Source organism: Pristis pectinata, chromosome 1 (genome assembly GCF_009764475.1).
Source record: "Pristis pectinata isolate sPriPec2 chromosome 1, sPriPec2.1.pri, whole genome shotgun sequence".
Classification (NCBI taxonomy): Eukaryota; Metazoa; Chordata; class Chondrichthyes; order Rhinopristiformes; family Pristidae; genus Pristis; species Pristis pectinata.
This window is the reverse complement of record NC_067405.1, coordinates 63,644,568-63,664,778: the sequence shown is the minus strand read 5'-3', so window position 1 is coordinate 63,664,778 and position 20,211 is coordinate 63,644,568. Positions and strand designations below refer to the sequence as shown.

General features: G+C 39.2%; 1 protein-coding gene across 2 annotated transcripts in view; it reads right to left on the bottom strand.

The window, feature by feature from the left end:
* iqca1 (IQ motif containing with AAA domain 1) overlaps positions 1 to 20,211 on the bottom strand; it is a 169,207-nt gene that overhangs the window by 126,050 nt on the left and 22,946 nt on the right. For both annotated transcript variants that reach the window (XM_052018883.1, XM_052018892.1), the window contains exons 3-7: positions 19,118 to 19,234; positions 10,418 to 10,609; positions 7,182 to 7,253; positions 4,265 to 4,470; positions 2,604 to 2,688 (exon numbers count right to left, since the gene is read on the bottom strand). In XM_052018883.1, coding sequence (XP_051874843.1) covers positions 2,604 to 2,688; positions 4,265 to 4,470; positions 7,182 to 7,253; positions 10,418 to 10,609; positions 19,118 to 19,234 — 672 coding nt within the window. The remainder of the gene's footprint in view (positions 1 to 2,603; positions 2,689 to 4,264; positions 4,471 to 7,181; positions 7,254 to 10,417; positions 10,610 to 19,117; positions 19,235 to 20,211) is intronic.

Here is a 20,211-nt window from a genome sequence, read left to right as displayed (position 1 = left end):
TTATGTTGAATATCTGGAATGAGCTGCCAGAGGAAGTCGTTGAGACAGTTATAATTACAACATTTAAAAGCCATTTGGATAGGCATTTAGATAGGAACGGCATAAAAGAGATATGGGCCTAATGTGGGCAAATGGGATGAGCTTAAATAAACATAATGGTCAGAATGGACAAGGTGGGGTGGGCTAACAGGATCCTTTTCCATGCTGTATGTTTCTATGATTCCATGGTTATGTACGGGATATACATGGTGATCTGAGAAGTATTGAAATTAAGATTAACAAGCAATGGAATTTTATCCTGGTTATGAATCTTTAGGGAGTATTACAAGTTTACAGAACAAAAACCCTAATAGCTAATGTGCCCTTTGCCTTGTCATTCAACTTTTATTTACATCATTCACCTACATGTGTCAATCACCCAGGTGTATTGGACAGCCACAACAATTATCTTAATCAAACGAAAAGAAAAACTTCTTTTAAGTAAAATAAGTTTTATTTTGCAATTTAAAAAATTGTTACCATGCCAACATTGGTAATTACAATCAAACTGCATCCAACCCAGGACCAGCAGTTCACAAGCATTTTAAGTCTTATTTTTGCTTGTTTGCCAATTAGTTCTCCACACTTTCAGAAAAATGAATTAATTCACTGACCTTGTAAAAATATGCCAGGAGACTGACTTGCTGGAACTGAACAAAGGTGCTCTTCATAATTTTCATTCTGATGAAACCCTTATTTAACAAAGAACCTCCATTCCTTTCATAGTTACTTGAAATGGCTACAAGAAATTTTCTAAATGGCTGCTATGCCTAGGTTGGATATGGTTTGATTGCAATTCCCAATGTTGACATGTTAATAATTTTTTAAAATAGTAAAATATAACTTATTTTACTTGATAAAATCTTCCTTTTTGTTTGATTAAAATAAACCTTTCAGTGTCCAATACACTCAGGGGAATCCTAGGTGCCTTGATTGATGCATATAGGCAGATGATCGTGCCAAAACACTTAACTCATTCTGCAGCAGCACAAAAAGCTGGAGGTACTCAGCGGGTCAGACAGCATCTATGGAGAGAAAGGAAAACTTTGAAGAAGCTTTCCTCCTCTCCATTTTGCTACTCCACTGTGAAGTCTCTTCAAGGTATGCTGACTTTGAAGAAGTTTTCCTCCCCCATTTCCCTCCATAGATGCTGCCTGACCTGCCGAGTTCCTCCAACATTTTGTGTATTGCTCCAGGTTCCAGCATCTGCAGTCTCTTGTATCTCCACATAACTCGTTCTGACTGGCACTACTGGTAGCAAAGTTGAAATAGTTGTTTGCCCTGTCAAACAAGCCTTCAGTCACTGCCTGCCCAATGGATTTGTGGGTGGCAGGCTTCAAAGTTCTGCAGATATCACCAGTAGGGTCCCAGAAGGATTCAAAGACAAAATGCTACTGGCAAAGTATGGCTACCGGCTCCAGCGGACCAAGTGACTGTCTTCTGTCTTCTCTTAACCTCGTGAGGCATTAAGCCTGGGGGTCAAGTTGGGAATCAGGTAAAAGAGTTGAGGAGTGGAAATCAGGACTCTGCCCCCACCCACCACCCACCACCACCACCCAAGGGGGAAATTGTTGGGTCCTGACTTAGGCTGATTTGGAGGGCAAAGGAGAGGAATTGGAAGGCTGTCAGTAGTTAGGAGTCAGGTAAAGGTGGAGATTCATTTGTGCAATGGCGGAGGGGTGGGTGGAGTTGAGATCAGTTCTGTGGTTATGAGGAGACACAGGGGAATCATGAAATCATGAATTGTAAGTGTAAGCAAGGGACTTGTGTGGCAGGGCGCTGGTCTAACAGTGAGTTGCGAAATCTAGTTGTTACTGGAGCACCTTATGATGACTGCTCCTGCAAATTTTCCCAATAATGCTCCAAAAGAAGCATTGTATACAAACCCATGTAAAATGATGCGCATATGAATTGATTTCACAACACCCTGTCAATGTTGTCAGCAATGATCCTTTTCCATAGATATACAAAAAAACCTGGAGACTTTTGCGATAAGCGCAGCTTCAGTTAATTGTCATTGAAATAAACAGGACTACACAATCTAATTTCACATATTTTCTCACAGCATAGGATGAAACCATTTGGCTCATTGAGTCTATACTTGCTCTTGGCACAGTCCTATTCCCCCACTTATTCCCTGTGGCCTATTCTCTCATACATGCACAATAATTCAAATGAAAAGATTTATTGTAGAAGTATTATCATATGAAGCTGAATAAAGCTCCAATTCCAACATAACTACATGGTTATGCCAAGCTTCATCCTTGTCATCCAAAAAGATCAGAGCATATCACAATCCTTGTAGGAAATTGTGTGTATCATAATTATGAGCAAGGACCCTAGATAGTTTTTCCTCTTCCTCAGTTGATTCACTTCAAGAAAGCTGTTGATACACTTGTTAGTTCAACATGTTCGGGAAGTTATTAATGGGATAGAGTATGTAATTAACTGGGGAAGTTTAAATTTTTCACCTTAAACAATCCTAACTTGAGATTTATGAGCGGGCTATGTGCCTCAACTAATACCCGAAATATAGCAGCCTCATATTAAGTTTTAGAATTTACCTCTTGGGGAGTCTTTGAAGCAAATATAGCTGCGGAGCCTCCCTTCTCTTCATCAGGATAGTCAGGGAACTTTCCAGTTATGTTTCTGGATTGAAGAACAAAACAACAGCACTTAGTAAAGCCAGTAACCATTTTTGAGTGATTGGGTTGAATTCTCTGATTAGGTAATAGAGAAGGCAGATCAGTTTAGTGGCTTGGGTGATGTATATATTCAAAAGACATTCAAGAAAGTGCCACACAATATCCTTATTAAGAAATAAAAACAGAAAATACTGGAAACACTTAACAGAGTGAACATTTTGGGTCAAAGACCCTTTATCAGAACTGGAATAGAGAGAAAACAAGTTAATTTTAAGTTGCAGAGAAGACGGGGAGCAAACAACAGGGAAAGAAAAAGGAATTTTTCTGATAAGGCGAGTCCAGAGGATATTCTTTTTGTCCTTTCCACACTCTCCCACCATCCTGGCAACTTAAAGCTAACCTGTTTTCTTTCTTTCCTAGTACCAACGAAAATTCTTTGAGTTAAGTCATTATCTCAGTTTCTCTTTCCACAGATGCTGCCTGACCTGTGGAGTGTTTCCTACATTTTAATTTCACATTTACAGCATCTGCACGTTTTTGTATGTATATTTTCAGCCTTATTAAAAATAGGGAAACTCCTGAAATTAATGGAATATGACAATATGGAAATAAAACCAGTTGAGTGATAATAGAAAGCAAAAGGGATAAATGAATGGAAGTTTTCGGGCTGGAAGATGGTTGCCAGCAGTATTCCCAGAGTCTCATTTTGAGACATAAGAGTCAGAGACATACAGCATGGAAACAGGGCCTTCAGCCTAATTCTCACATGTCGACCAAGATGTCTATCTGTCCTAGTCCCATTTACCTGCATTTGGCCCATTATCCCTCTAAGTTTTTTTTAATCCATGTGCCTGTCCAAATGTCTTGTTAACATTGTAATTGTACTCACCTCTACAGCTTCCTCTGGGAGCTCGTTCTACATACTCACCACCCCGTGTGAAAAACTTGCCACTCAGGTCCCGTTAAATCTTTCCTCTCTCATTTTAAATCTATTCCCTCTAGTTTTAGACTCCCCTACCCTGAAAAAAACTGTGACCATCCACTATATCTAAGCCCCTCATCATTTTATATACAAGGTCACCCCTCAACCTCCTATTCAGAAGGGAAAACAGTCCCAGCTCATCCAGTCTCTCCTTATAACTCAAGCCCTCCAGCCCCAGCAACATCATCGTGAATCTTTTCTGCACCCTTTCCAGCTTAATGACATCCTTCATGTAGTTGGACAGATATTTATAGGCTTATAGAGAAAAAGGTAGGATCGTGGAACTATGCATAACTGTTTTAACATAAAATCAACAGTCAACTACCGTAAATAGCATCACATCATGCTGCAAGTTGCACTGATTCTACAATTTTAATTGCAACCTGCATTTTAAAGCATGAACCATAGAGAAGAAGAGCCACAAGAGACAGCAGATGCTGGAAACTAGAGCAAAAAAAAAACTGCTGGAGGAACTCAGCAGGTTAGGCAGCATCTGTAGACGGAAATGGACAGATACCTGACCCACTAATTTCCTCCAGCAGTTTGTTTCTAACCACAGAGAAGTCATGGTTATTCTACTAAATCCTGTTTCCCTTACCGACATTCGATAAACCATTGTCTGATCTGCTCCTGCAAGGTTTCTTGAATATCTGGTCCCTCAACTGATCGCACTTGCTCTTTTATTGTGACTAAGGCTTGCTGGTATTCCACCTCATGTACTTCCTGTACCACCTGCCGCTGTTGATATACTTTCTGAGCTTGCAGTTGAGTAGAGCTAGGCTTCTGAAAATCAGGAGGAGGTTCCTGAAAAACAAAAAGGCACAAACAAATTTGAAGCTTACGGTTGCAGGAAAAAGTGCTGGGGATGGGTGGGTGGGAAGGAATAAGCAGACACCTACCATCTGTCACCTACCAGCCTCTATCTAAATATCCCCCACCCCCCAACCTGGCTCCATCTGATCTGCCCATCATACCATATCATCTAGTTCCACCCGGCAACTACCAGCCTCTATCTTACCCCTCCATCTCACTTCGATATACTAGTGATCTTCCCTCCACACTGCCAGTCCTGATGCAGGGGTCTTGACCCGAAACATCGACCATCCCTTTGTCTCCAATAGGTACTGTTTGACCCGCTGAGTTCCTCTAGCAGTTTCATGTTTTGCAAGAGAAAGAGAACATAAGAAATAAGAGTAGGAGTAGGACATCTGTCCCATTGAGCCTGCTCTGCCATTCAATGGCCATGGATTCAGATCCACCTACCTGCCTTTTCCGTATAACCCTTAATTCCCCTACAATGCAAAAATCTATCTAACTGTACCTTAAATATATTTAATGAGGTAGTCTCTACTGCTTCCCTGGGCAGAGAATTCCACAGATTCACTACTCTCTGGGAAACGTAGTTTCTCCTGATCGCCATCCTAAATCTATTCCCCTGAATCTTGAGGCTATGTCCCCTAGTTATAATCTCACCTCCCAGTAGAAACAACCTTCCTGCCTCTATCTTATCTATCTCTTTCATAATTTTATATGTTTCTATAAGATCCCCTCTCGTTCTTCTGAATTCCAGTGAGTATAGTCCCAGGCGACTCAATCTCCCCTCATAGACTAACCCCCTCATCTCCGGAATCAACCTTGTGAACCTCCTCTGCACCGCCTCCAAAGCCAGTTTATCTTTCCCCAAGTAAGGAGACCAGAACTGCACGCAGTACTCCAGGTGCAGTCTCACCAGCACCCTGTACAGTTGCAATCTTCCTGCTCTTAAATCCAATCCCTCTAGCAATGAAGGCCAACGTTCCATTTGCCTTCTTGATAACTTGTTGCACCTGCAAACCAACCTTTTGCAATTCATGCACAAGCACTCCCAAGTCCCTCTGCACAACAGCATGCTGCAATCTTTCACCATTTAAATAATAATCTGATCTTTTTTTCCTTCCAAAGTTGATGACCTTGCAGGTACCAACATTGTACTCCATCTTGCCCACTCACTTAACCTATCTAGATCTCTCTGCAGACTCTCCGCATCTTCTGCGCAAGTTGCTTTTCCACTCAATTTAGTGTCATCAGCAAACGTAGATACGCTACACTTGGTCCCCTCTTCCAAACCATTAATATATATCGTGAACAATTGTGGGCCCAGCACCAACCCCTGCGGCACCCCGCTCACCACTGATTGCCAACCAGAGAAACACCAGTTTATCCTAAACCTCTGCCTTCTATTGGTTAACCAATCCTCTATCCATGCTAATACATTACCCCCAACTCCATGCATCCTTATCTCATGGATAAGTCTTTTATGTGGCACCTTATCAAACGCCTTCTGGAAATCTAAGTACACAACATCCACCTGTTTCCCCTCTATCCACTGCACTCATTATATCCTCAAAGCATTCTAGTAAGTTTGTCAGACAGGACCTGCCCTTCCTGAATCCATGTTGTGTCAAGGTCCTCACCTCCCATCGCATCCATAACAGCTCCCTTTGGTATGTTAGACGAGTCCTCCACCGTGAAGACTGACACAAAATAGTCATTCAAGGCCTCGCCATTTACACATTACCCAATATTAACTCCACCCTCTCATCTTCCAAGGGACCTACGTTCACTTTAACCACCCGTTTCCACTTTATATAATTATAAAAACTTTTACTATCTGTTTTTATATTTTGTGCTAGTTTACTTTCATAATCCATCTTCCCTTTCCTGATTGCTTGCTTAGTGGTTCTTTGTTGCTTTTTAAAGTTCTCCCAGTTTCCCACTGCTCTTGGTGACTTTGTATGCATGAGCTTTTAATTTGATGCCTTCTTTTATTCCCTTAGTTATCCAAGGTTGGCTCTCCGCTCTTACTGTCCTTGCTTTTAACTCAAATATACTTTTGTTGAGCACTGTGAAAAATCTCTCTGAAAATCTTCCACTCTTCCTCAACTGTCCCACCATATAACCTGTGTTCCCCGTCTACACTAGCAAACTCCTCCCTCATCCTGTTGTAGTCTCTCTTGTTTAGGCATAATACACTGGTTTTAGATTGAACTATTGCACCCTCCATTTGTATTAGAAATTCTATCATACTGTGATCACTCTTTCGAAGAGGATCTGTAACTACAAGATCCTTAATTTTACCTGTCTCATTGCACAGGACCAGATCTAAGATAGCATTTTCCCTTGTAGGTTCACTAACATGCTGTTCAAGAAAGCTATCATAGATGCATTCTATGAAATCATGTATCTCATCTATCATCTTGCATTCCACTAAAACACTGCCAGAATTACATGCTTAATTCTCACAGATAGTCATTGTGTACTTAATCTCACAGAGGAAAGGCAAGAATTGCGAGGTTTGAGACTATAGTATTACAACATTTTCAGCTGCAATAACTACAATAATTATTCTACTTTTAAAGCCTTGTAAGTTTGTCTTTCCTACAAATCTAATTCCTCTATAGTTAATCTTTGAGCTCACAATTCATCTTGATATTAACTGACAATGGCTACCTCCCAACCACATCATTTGGACTCACCATCTCAAGAAATATCATTTCCTCTGCCCGTTCTTTCTTGGTAATTTTCCTTTGAATATATCCACACCAAACCTGTAAAAGTAAGTACAATAGTTGTGATTAATGCTTGAGCAGAAAAGGAATGGATTTAGGTTAATTTTGACATTATTGAGATAAAAAGTCTATTTGTACAGCTAAAAAAATAACCTCCCAAATATTTAAATTATTGTATGAAAAATATCATGTCAATAATGCTGTATTACCTCCAAAACTGTGTACAACAATTGTAACATACACTTCCAATGAATTCTTACAGAAAAGGAAAGTTTTAAAGACATGAGTAATGGGTTTGTGTACTGTTGACATACAAATGGAATAGTATTTTTGCAATGATTTTACTTTCTGCTTAGGAATTGGATGTACTGGCGATTTGTACTAGCTTTCCAGAACTACAATTCCAACATCACAAATTGCATCTGAATCTGACTTGGTATGACATTCATCAACTTCATAGCAATGTGAATGATGTTCAAAGTGTCTTGTTCTTACCAAAGGAATGGTTCACAATTTAATTTCCCATCCTTTTATGCCATGTAGAATGTAAGCAACTCCTAACACTCAGAGATGACTTTGTCCTCTTTTTAAGAGAGAGAGCAGACCCATCAGCCAGGAAATTGTAATTAGCATACAGGAGGTTACTCTTGCAGTCTTCTAAAATTTTCAGTTCTCGTTTTGTTTTTTCTGAGTCTCACCTGTGAATCAATGTACAAGCTCAACACCAATTCCAGAGACCCATATGCATTGTCTTTGCTGACACTTCAATGCACTTCCAGATGAGGTTAAATCAACACCTAGTCTTGCACCAGCATGGAAAAGATACAATAGCATCATTTAAACAAAAGCAGAAACTGTTTACAGTGTCTTAGCTACATTTATCAATGTCGTTCAACTCATTCTTAGTCATGGTCATAGATAGATTCATAGAATTATATAGCACGGAAATGGGCCCTTCTGCCCAACTCACATGCAGACCAAGGTGCCCACCAAACCTAGTCCCATTTGCCTGCGTTTGCCCCATATCCCTCAAAACCTTTCCTGTCCATGTACTTGTCCAAATGTCTTTTAGACATTGTAATTGTACCCACCTCTACCACTTCCTCTGGCAGTTCATTCCATATATCCACCATCCTCTGTCTGAAAAACCTGCCCCTCATATCTTTTAAATCTTTCCCCTCTCACCTTAAACCTATGCCTTCTAGTTTTTGACTCTCCTATCCTGGGACAAAGACTGTAACTATCTACGTTATCTATGTCCCTCATGATTTTGTAGACTGATACAAGGTCATCCCTCAGCCTCCTTCGCTCCAGGAAAAACAGCCTATCCAGTATCTCTTTATAACTCAAGCCCTCCAGTCCTGTCAACACCCTTGTGAATCTTTTCTGCACTTGTAGGCCTATATTGTGTGCAAATTGTCTGCTGCACATTCCCCTACACTGGGACAGTGATTATTAGGCAAATGGACCGTGAAGTGCTTTTGACATCCATTAAATTTTAAAAGTCATCATGTGCAAGAGGAGTAAAATGATAATCAGCAGAAGCAACAGGCAACTGTGAACAGACATCTAGATAGTAAGCAGAAGGGATCAGTTATCAGAGAAATGAATGAGAGGAAAATACAGTGATATAGGCATTAGCTATGAAGGGATTACCTATGTCAGCACAATATTGTGGGCCAAAGGGCCTGTTCTGTGCTGTACTGTTCTATGTTCTATGTAAATAAGCAGAAGAGGGGAATAGCAAGGAATGGAATTTACAAAAACTGCTACCCACATATCTGTATGTGTAGATAGTGTCTCAACTTGCTAGAGTTCTCAGAAAAACAATGACTCTATAGCCAAGATTATAAAATCAGTTACTGGCAGACATCTGCTGCCTCCCATTTGGAGGTAGTCTCCATCATGGACCTGGTGAATACAAACTAACACTGACCATAAAGATGCCCACCATCGCAAAATTTTTGGCCTTTTGATCCTTCCAGGGCACAGCTGAAGATAATCTGATAGTGCCGAGGTGAGGATGGTCAATAAATGTTAACTCCACGTGATAATAACAGTCAAAATGAGTTGGCACTCAGAATTGTACCCAACATTATTAATCATCTCATCCGATTGATCCTGTTCTATTCATGTCTTCCCTTTCACGAACAAGCAACTGAGAAAAGCAAATTGCCAACCCATGATCAAGAAAAGCCATTCAAGAAAAAAGGACAAAGTGATGCCTTTTATGTGATTGCACTACAAAACAAAAACTTAACAAAAATTTGGTATTTTTCATCACATGACTCCGGATAAAGGGTCTCAACACGAAATGTCGGCTGTCCGTTTCCCTCCACAGATGCTGCCTGATCCACTGAGTCCCTCCAGTGGTTTTATTTTTGCTCCAGAGACTGACTTGAATACAATGAGGCAGTAGGTGTGCTGCTGACTGGTGGGGAGGTGTTAGGCAGCAACGAGTGAGAGGTGGAGGTGGTCCCTAATTCCTTACCCCCTTTCAGCTACATCCTTCTGATGACACACACTTCATTCATAACACGATGCAGCTCAGTGTGGTGCTTTAAAACCAAGCCATGATTGCATTGAATGGCAGAAAAGAGCAAGTGATCTACTTGGCTACTCTTGCTTCTATTTCTTATGTTCTTATCCAACAGGCTGCGCCTTCAAGAGTCTAATTCAGCCATTAAATCATTGCCCGCACAGAAGCCGGAAACCTGGCGTGATTGCTCCAGCTCCTGACTTGCGGAGCCACATACAGTCACATCCTATTTACAGCAAGTGGTCCGATGTAACTGTCTTGTGATTGCAGTATGCAAGCTCTGTGTTATGCTCATTATATGATAAAATTATAATAAGATTTGTGTGGAAAAAAATCTGACAAATACACTGAAATTAATTTCAATTTACCCACATGACATCAATCTCATACCCTTGCCCCTACTTTCCATTCACCCTCAAAAGCAAAAATTAATGAAATGGTAATTCAATGGCACTAATGAATATTAAAGCAAATTTAAGAGCTTTTTGAAAGAACTTTATCCAAAGATGATTCACCAAGAAGATTAGCCAAGGTAAAAAAAGGCAACTGGTTTCTATGATGAGGAAACTGTGGGTATCAGTGGAATGAATCTTGATAGGACAAATCATCCTTTCTCATCATGATTTATACAATTATGCTCTTAAGTGAAAAGTGAAAATAAAACCTTTTTTATTAAAGTAGCTGCCATTTCAGGAGCCATTGCACTCGCTTTTCGTTGTTTAGCTAAGTTTTGTCTTTCTTCTTCCATTCGAATTTCCAGCATAAACTTAGCTCGTAACCGCCCCTGCCGAGCACGTTCAGCAATTTGAATGATTTGGATGGCTTCTTCTAGAGTCAATGTTTTTATACCAGTTTCCTAAAATACATAAAATAAAAGATAACATTAAAGATTGTTTTGGCAAGAAGTTAAATAAGTATTGATTTAAGATTATCAATCGTTCTAATGCTGCCAATATATATCCAATTACTTGGACCTTAATTTCATAACTCCTCCTACAACCCACCATAAAAAAGTGAGTCACCTCAATAAGCCTAACATGTTAACAACAAGGTAAGGAACCTTAAAACTATGCTGCTAAGAAGGATAGAGCTCCTTAACCATAAAGCTGATGAATTTGTTGTATCCTGGGTATAGTGCACAATGAAATGAATGGTGGTCACTTTAAAAAAAAGTAAAAGTGTGATGGACGTTTAAGAGATCTTTACAGAATCTATCAAAGTCAGTGTTGAAGAAGGATTACATGACATACTTTAAGAACAAAAATGGACTACAGAATCATAAACTATAGAGTCATAAATCATAAAAACATGTTATTCGGGCAACCACATCCATGCCGACTAGTCGGCCCCCATCTGTATTAATGCCATACTCCAGCACTTGGCCCATAGCCTTTTATGCCGAGATGATTGAAGTGTTTGTCCAGACACTTCTTGAATGCTGTCAGTGACTGCTGCTTTCACTATTCGCTCTGGCAGTGCACTCCAGGTACTCATCACTGTTGGTGCAAAAGGTCCCCCATCAGATCATCATGTTACCCCTTACCCAAAATCTATGTTTTATTCACCTCTGATAAGGGAAAAAGTTTCCTTCAATCTACTTTATCTATACCACCCATAATTTTATATAAGGCTGTTTCCTACTTACGAATAGGTTCTACTTTTACAGATGTCCACAAGTCGATTTTGTCCATAATTCAGAAAATACACAAAATCACTCAATACAGTAACCATACTTTGATGGTATTGTAACAAGTGTTGTTGATGAGGGCCAATTAACATGAACATTTATTTATTGCAACAAGGTGGGGGAAGGCAGAAGTGTGGAATCAGGATGTCCCACGCTCAATGGCTGATTTCAATGGGCTTGAAGTATCAGTGGAAGTTACATTGTTTAATTAAGTATCATTGCTTAATGAAATATCAATAGAAACGATTTCTTGTCAATTTCCAAAGCAACTCTCTTAAGTAGACTCCAGTAGTGAAACGGGCAGCGTGTGTTCTTAAGAGCTAATGGTGTCTGATTGGGCGGCATGGTAGCATAGCGGTTAGCGCAACACTATTACAGCACCAGCGATTGGGGTTTGATTCCTGCCACTGTCTGTAAGGAATTTGTACGTTCTCCCGTGTCTGCGTGGGCTTCCTCCGGGTGCTCCGGTTTCCTCCCACATTGAAAAGATGAACGGGTAGGTTAATTTGGGCTTAAAATGGGCGGCGCGGATTCGTTGGGCCAGAAGGGCCTGTTACCATGCTGTAAATAAAACTTTAAAAAATTTAAAAATTTTAAAAATTTAAAATTTAAAAAAATTACTAAAGGGAGGTTACACGTAAACAGGCTTTTACAAGACTGGTACTCGTTTGAATGTAATAATATTTATGGGAGCTCGTTCGTATGTACGGGTGTCCATAAATCATTCATGATGTCCTAGCTTCATTAGTTCCCCCAAAATGCATTACCTCACATTTATCACACCATCTGCCATTTCTAAACCCATTTCACCAACACATCAATATCACCCTATAGCCTAAGACAACCCTCCACACTGTCAACAACTCCACCAATCTTCACGTAATCTGTGAATTTACTCATCATACTTCCTGCAACCACATCCAAATCATTCACATACATTGCAAACAGCAACAGTCCTAGCACCAATCCCTGTGGAACACCAGAGGCATCCAATCACAAAAACTATTTTTATCACCACCCTCTGTCTCCTGTTGCGAAGCCAATTCTGGATCCAATTTGCCAACTTGCCCTGGATTCCATGGGCTTTAACTTTTTGGACCAGTCTCCCATGTGGGACCTTGTCAAAGGCCTTATTGAAGTCCAAGTAAACCACATCTACTACACTGTCCTCATCTTTGTTAACCTTGTAACTTTGTTACCCCCTCAAAAAATTCAATCAGATTGATCATTCATGATCTGTCTTTGACAAGGCCATGCTAGCCATGCAGATTAGTTCCTGCGTTTCAGAGTGACCATTAATCCCGACACTCAGAATTTTTTCCACTAACTTTCCTTTTACTGTTGTTAGGCTCACAGGTCTGTAATTGCCAGGCTTTTCTCTGCTACCCTTCTTAAAACGGGAAACCACATTTGCCACCCTCCAGACATCTGGTACCTCACTTGTGGCCAGTAAAGATTTAGAAATCTTAGCCAGAGCCACAGCAATCTCATCCCTTGCCTTCTGTAGCAGCCTGGGATAATCCTCATAACCATCAAATAACCAAACATAAGCAAAGTAATTGGGATCACAGCGTCTTCTTTTTTGCAATATTTAATTGCTCTGCCCAACTGTTCCAATCACTAGCAATGGGATTGACTTGTACTAAAGAATTAAATCGAAAGCTTGTGATTAATATGGAAATTATATGTATCCTCTGATTAAATGAGGCATAGAGTTGGCTCTGGATAAATATACAAGATATAAAACATTTCACTTGCTTTTGATAGAACTCCTCATCCATCAATAACAAAAATAAAATCTCACAAAGCATAAAAAGAATGCCATTGCTAAATTTTAGTCTTCACTATAATAGTTCATTAATCCAGTTCTAATTCAGTCCCTAGAAATATCAATACATATTTTATATATTACGAGATTTATATAAATCATATGTTTAATTTCAACTAATTGCAGAAACTGATTCTGATACAAAGCTTTCCTTTTCTTCATGTTAGGATGTTGATATTTTTTAATAAACCCAGGCAGATCGAGGCAATTTCTAAACCAAAGGAGTAAGTTTGCCTCCACTGTGCTCCCAGTCTAGGGTTTACTGGATTGGAATATGCATTGCTGAATTCACAATCTAATCTCATACCTGTTTTCCTCTAGATGGGGTAACCATTGAGTCACAGTATTACAAAATTTCTACTTGTATTCAAACATTAATCCATTATCAAGTATGAATTGCAGTTATGACAAAAAACATTTCAGCCAGAATATTGCCTTTTCCAATACTAACTTACCTGCTTGGCAATTTCAGCATTTTCTACTTTTCTTTCATTTCCCACCATTGCAGAGTTTTATTTTAATCAAAATATATTCACAATTCCATACGAGTAAGAAGTACATTGCTAAATAAAATTGCAATAATCAATTTGCTAGGGGAAGTGGTGAAAGCAGATACAATAGCAATGCTTAAGAGGCATTTAGACAGGCACATGAACAGGCAGGGAATGGAAGGATATTGTGCAGGCAGATGTAATTAGCATCATGGGCTGAAGGGCCTGTTCCTTTGTTGTACTGTTCTACATTCTATGCTCTAATGCAAGACTTTTTCCCCCAATCTCAAGGTTGTTTTACATATGAAATATTTTTCAATTTGTGTTTGACAAACTGCTGAAGCATCAACTCAATAAGAAGTTTTCTATTGTTAATAGTTACTAACATTATGATTTTGCCACTGACAAATGCCATTAAATGTGGGTATTCATATATCTGCAAATATCTCCTATTACTACACAATATCTCCAACTACTTTCATCATGGCAGCTCAAGATAATTATTCCTACCTACATATAGTCTGATTCCATTCTCTAGAAAATGTAGAAAATGTAGAAAATTGTTATAGGCAGATCTGCAGCAACAATACATTTTACCTAAACACATGCAGTAGCACAGTGGGCAAGTTCCCAAACTAGCAGAGGAAATTCTGGACAACAGATCCAGAAACATATGTTTGTATCGCACAGCGATAGCTGGGGAATTTAATTTCAACTAATTGAACATTGCTAGTTTCAGTAATAGAAATAAATTTGCATTCTGGTTCACAAATGCCTTTCAGAGAAGGAAATCTGCTTTCCCAGTCTTGTCTGGCCTATACTTAACTCCAGACAAACCAATATGATTGACTCCTAGCTTCCTCTTCAGTTCAGAGGCAATATGGGATGGTCAATAAATGTCAGGATTACCAGCCATGTACCCAACCCATGAGTGAATAAAAAAAAGCTGAAGAACCAACAAAATTTTAAAATTAATCTTCAGTCAAAACGAGCTGAACAATGAAATAGAGCAAGGAATTATTTCTACAGCCAGGAAGCAAGACATAGACAGGATTGATTGACTTTGCAAACGTGGTATGCAACTGAAGGAGAGAGCACTGAAACTTCGAAATAGTGTTTGACTATACAGTGGCACTTGTTTGTTCAGTCCAAATGATCACCTGGTCTCTTGAAGCAAGAATAGAAAATACTGAAAATAGTAGGTCAGTCATCATCATGAAGAGAAACAGAATGCTTCAGGTTAATGACCTTTCAACAGTATTAGAAAACTCAGAAATGAAATAGGGTTTAAGTTGCAGAGAGTCAGAGCAGTGATTGGGTCTGTGGAGAGAACAGTAGTGAAGTTACATTATGGAGTGGAGACCAGGAATGACCAAGTGGCAGAAATGGTCGTAAATGTAGATATGGAGAAGATACAAATGGGAAGAGACAAATGAAATCTGAAATTCCAAAAGAGGAAATGAGTGGGGTGGTGGGGGAGGAAAATCAAATACTGGAAAAGCAAGAAACAGTACTCTTACATTGATTTACAAGATCATGAGGGGCATAGATAGGGTAGATAGTTACAATCTTTTACCAAGGGTAGGGGAGTCTAAAACTAGAGGGCGTGAGAGGGGCAAGGTTTAAACAGGGACATGCTTTTCATACAGTGGCTAGTGGGTATATGGAACGAGCTGCCAGAGGTGGTGGTAGAGAGGGTACAATTACAACATTTAAAATACATTTGGACAGGTACATGGATAGGGAAGGTTTAGAGGGATACAGGCCAAATGCAGGCAAATGGGACTAGCTCAGGTAGATACCTTGGTCGGCATAAGACGAGTTGGACCTATTGGTTCATTTCTATCCATTTGTATGACTCCACAGCTCAATAAACACAGACAGACAAACAAGATTAAGATAACTCCTCATGACCTGATAACTGACATCCCAAGGTTTTGAAAGATATGACTATGGAAATAGTGGTTGCACAGATAGTCATCTGACACAATTCTCCTCACTCTAGAATAGTTTCCATTGATTCAAGTAGCAATTGTGGCCCTGCTATTTAAGAAAGGAGAGAGAAAGGAAAGTATACAAACCTGTTAGCCAGACATCAGACATAGGGAAAATTCCAGACTATTATAAAGTGGCAACTGGACATTTAGGCAACAAAAACAGGACTGGGAAGGTACAACATTAATTTTCAGAAATGAAATAGTTTTTGACAAACCTGTTCAAATTTTTTGGGTTGTAACCATGATAAATGGGTCATTTTTAGGTTGGGAAGTTGTTAAAGCAGTGTGGCTGAGATGAGACTGTGGCCCAATGTGTTCACAATCTAAAGCAATGAATTAGATGAGGAACCAAGTGTAATAGATTCAAATTTGTAGAGTAAAGCATGGTAGTATTGTGAGTTCTGAGCTGAATGCCAAGTGGGATTTGAATGGGCAAGGGCATGGCAACAGAATATAATATGGCAATATGTTGTCATCTAATTTGGTTGAAAAAAAATAGAAAAGCAGAGTTTTGTTTTAAATGAGAGATTGAAGGCACTGATGTTCAGAGGGATCTTGGCGTCTTTGTAGGCAAATCACTGAGGATTAACATGCATTTCCACAAATTGTAAGGAAAACAAATCATACATTGTCCTCTATTGCTGGAGGATTTAAGAATGAAAGACATCTTCCTATAATTATACAGGGCCCCACAGAGGGTCACTAACAAAGGTTCATCAGATTGGTTCCTGGGAATGAGGAGACTCTTATAAGGAAGGAATAAGAAGATTACGCCTAAATGCTCGAGTTTAGAAGATGATTAAAGCAGACAAAATTCTTACAGGAGATGCAAATTTAAAAAAATGCAAATGCTGGAAACTGAAACGCAAACAGAAAGTGCTTGAAAACTCATCAGGTCAGGAAGCATCTGTGAAAAGAAACAATCAACATCTCAGGTCTGCGATCCTACATCAGAACTGAGAAAGAGAGAGATGCAAGTTAGTTTTCAGCAAGAGGGAAGTTGATAGAACAAAAGGATTGTCTGTGATAGAATGAGTAAAAATTACTTAATGGGGACAGTCTTCAGTATATTAGCTTCTTAGTTTGTGTAATGAGTTATTAATGGTGTCGTGGTGGGACCTACCCAGCAGGATAGACAGAAAATGTAAAATACAGTAAAAACTAAACAGGTCAGAAAGCATCTGCAGAAAGGAAACAGTTTAGATGAAGGACCTTCATTAGACCCGAGAAAGAGAGAAACAAGTTACTCTGGGTAACAGCAAAATGTGTGTAAGAGAATTAGTCTGAGAGAGATAGGTACTATGATTGTGCAATTTGTTGTTGATGTGCTTCTAATATACTGGGACATGTTCAGCAGACCAGACTGTACAGAGACGAAAAGAAACAAGGACCCAACTCACTAAATAATGTTGTTTCCTCTGCGTATGTTGTTTACATCAAGGAGATCAAAGTCATAAAATAAAGGGTCAGCCATTTATAGACTCACAGAATGGTGCAGCACAGAAACAGGCCTTTCATTCCACAATGTCTATGCCAACCATTCTACCTATCTAGTTCTACTTATCAGTCCTGTTTACCCATATTTGATCCATAGTCTTCTATGCCTTGGCAATTCAAGTGATTGACTAGATGCTTCTTAAATGTTGTGAGAATACCTGCCTCCATCTCCTCAGGCAACTCATTCCAGATTCCAACCTCTGTGTGGAAAAGATTTCCCCTCAGATCTTCTCTAAACCTCCTACTTCTCAACGTATACCTAGCACTCTTATTTTAGACCCAACTAAAGTAAAAAGCTACTCACTCTCTACCCTATCTATCCCCCTCATCATTTTGTATACCTCTACCAGGTCACTTCTCAGCCTTCTCTCATCCTGGGAAAACAAACCCAGCCTACCCAGTCTCTCCTTATAACAAAAATGCTGGTGAAACATCCTGGTGAATCACCTCTGCACTCTCTCCAGCACGGTTACATCCTCCCTACAAGTGTGGCAACCAAAACTGCACATAATACTCCAGATGTAACCAAACCAATATTTTATTAAGTTGCAACATGTTATAGTCTATGCCACAGCTGATGAGTGCATGCATGCTTAATGCCTTCTTCACCATTCTATCTACTTGTTCTGCCACTTTCAAGGATCTATGCACATACTGCAAGGTCCCTCTGTTCAACAACATTCCCTAGGGCCTTACCATTACTGTGTATATCCTACCTTTATTTGACCTCTCAAACTGCAACACTTCACACTTGTCGGGACTAAATTCTATATGTCATTGTTCCACTCAACTCTCAACTTTGTAGCCCAAGACAATCCTCCTCACTATCTATAACATCACAAATTTTCATGTCGTCTGCAATTAGAAGGATTGGAAGCAGGATTGGAATTGGAAGAAACTTGTTCACCCAGAGAGTAGTGAAGTTTTGGAATTCTCTACCCAAGTGGACTGTGTTGACTCAGTGGTCGCATATATTCAAGATAAAGATTGATAAAATTTTGGATATAAAAGGGAATCATGGAGATGGGATGAGTAAAGGAGAGTGGCATTGAGGTAACAGACCAGCCATCATCTTACTGAATGGTAGAGTAGCATAACAAGTTATCTCCCAAGATGCCTCAAAAGATTTTGTGTTAATTAATATAGATATCTTTATTAGTCATATGTACATAGAGACACACAGTGAAATACATCTTTTGCATAGAATGTTCTGGGGGCAGCCCACAAGTGTCGCCACGCTTCCGGCGCCAACATAGTATACCCACAACTTTCTAAACCGTACGTCTTTGGAATGTGGGAGGAAACCTGAGCACCCGGAGGAAACCCATGCAGACATGGGGAGAACATACAAACTCCTTACAGAAAGCAGCCAGAATTGAACCCAGGTCGTTGGTGCTGTAAAGCGTTACGCTTTGGTTTCTGTAGTACAAGTAGGGTTTGTTGCATAGCAAGTTTTTTTTGTTAAACAACTCACAAGCAATCTGGTCTCGAGGCAAACTCCACTTAGTGTTTGCTGCGGTGAATAGTGTTTGAAATTTAAGAGGACTTTGTATGTTATCCACAGGGCGATAAACAGTTAAATAATTATTGTTTTATGAGCCTTGACCCATTTTAATCCAACTGGATAGGCCGGTAAGATTCTGGAATTAGAACATATGAGGGAAAATGTAGTTCACCTACCTACAGTAGGTTTCTGAGAGACTGGAAGAAAGAAGACAGGAAAGTTCTGATTCAGCTTTCTCATGATCAGGTGAAAAGCACATCCTCAAGAGGAAACCAATTAAGATATTAAAAGGGTAGCAGTTTCAATATTAAAAGTAACAGCATATACAGATACAGTAAATATTTCATTTGCACGACTAACCTTTTGCACTTGAATTGAGCTTTGGGATAATATTCGAGACAGAATGTTTTCTCTTTCCTTCATAACTTTTAATTTATCCTTCATGAAGTATCTGGGAATGGGGATCTCTAAGGCTTCCTGTGAAATTTAATTTAAAATTCAATAAAGACCCTTGAAGTTAAACGGATAATTAAATATATTATACATTTGCAAGGATACCTTGTGAGTAAGCCCAATGAAAGCCCAAATCATAAATAAGAAATACATATCATTGTCGAACAGTTTTAATTACTTATGATCTGACAACTCAGCTAGATCTTGACAGCACTTACAAATTAATCAACAGGAAACCCATTTAAAATAAATAATGGGAGCTATAGCTTATTTTGTTCTTTTGAATACCGTACAAACAAGTAATATTTTATATTGTGATATTTTATTTATATAGGAGAATGCTGTGGCCTATGTACAACAAAATTCACCTCACACAAAGCGACCTGAGTGTGAAGCAAGGCTGGCTGACACAGACAGCATGCAATGGGCTAGTAAGTTTAGCTTTAAAATCATTGAGATTAGTAATGGCTTCAAAATACTTGCTGCAGCAAATATTAAATAACTGCAACTGATCAGAAATGTTGGTAAAATAAAACATTTCAAGGTGTTCATAAAAAAAATACTACAGATGCTGGAAGACTGAAATGTTTAGCAGGTTAATATCTCCATAGATGCTGCCTGACATTTCAGGAGAGAAAAAACAAAATGGAAATGGTACTGGCCGATAGAAGGTAAAAGCTAATGGATAACAAGAGGTGTCCTGAAGTGAACATAGGCGGACGAGAATGGAATGGAAATTACCAGAAGAGGAAAAGAAAAATAATATCTTGGAAATGTGAAACACAAGAATGAAATAGCTAATTATCTGAAATTGTGAAATTTAGTGTTGAACCTAAAAGGCTATGATGTGCCTAGTCAGAAGATGAGGTACTGCTCCTCAAGCTTATATTCAGCTTTATTGGAAAGGTGTCAGCTGTTGAAGACAGTGATAGTGGCATGGAAAATTAAAGTGGCAGGCAACTTGAAGCTCTTCTATTGAAATCTTAATTTTTTTTTAAGGT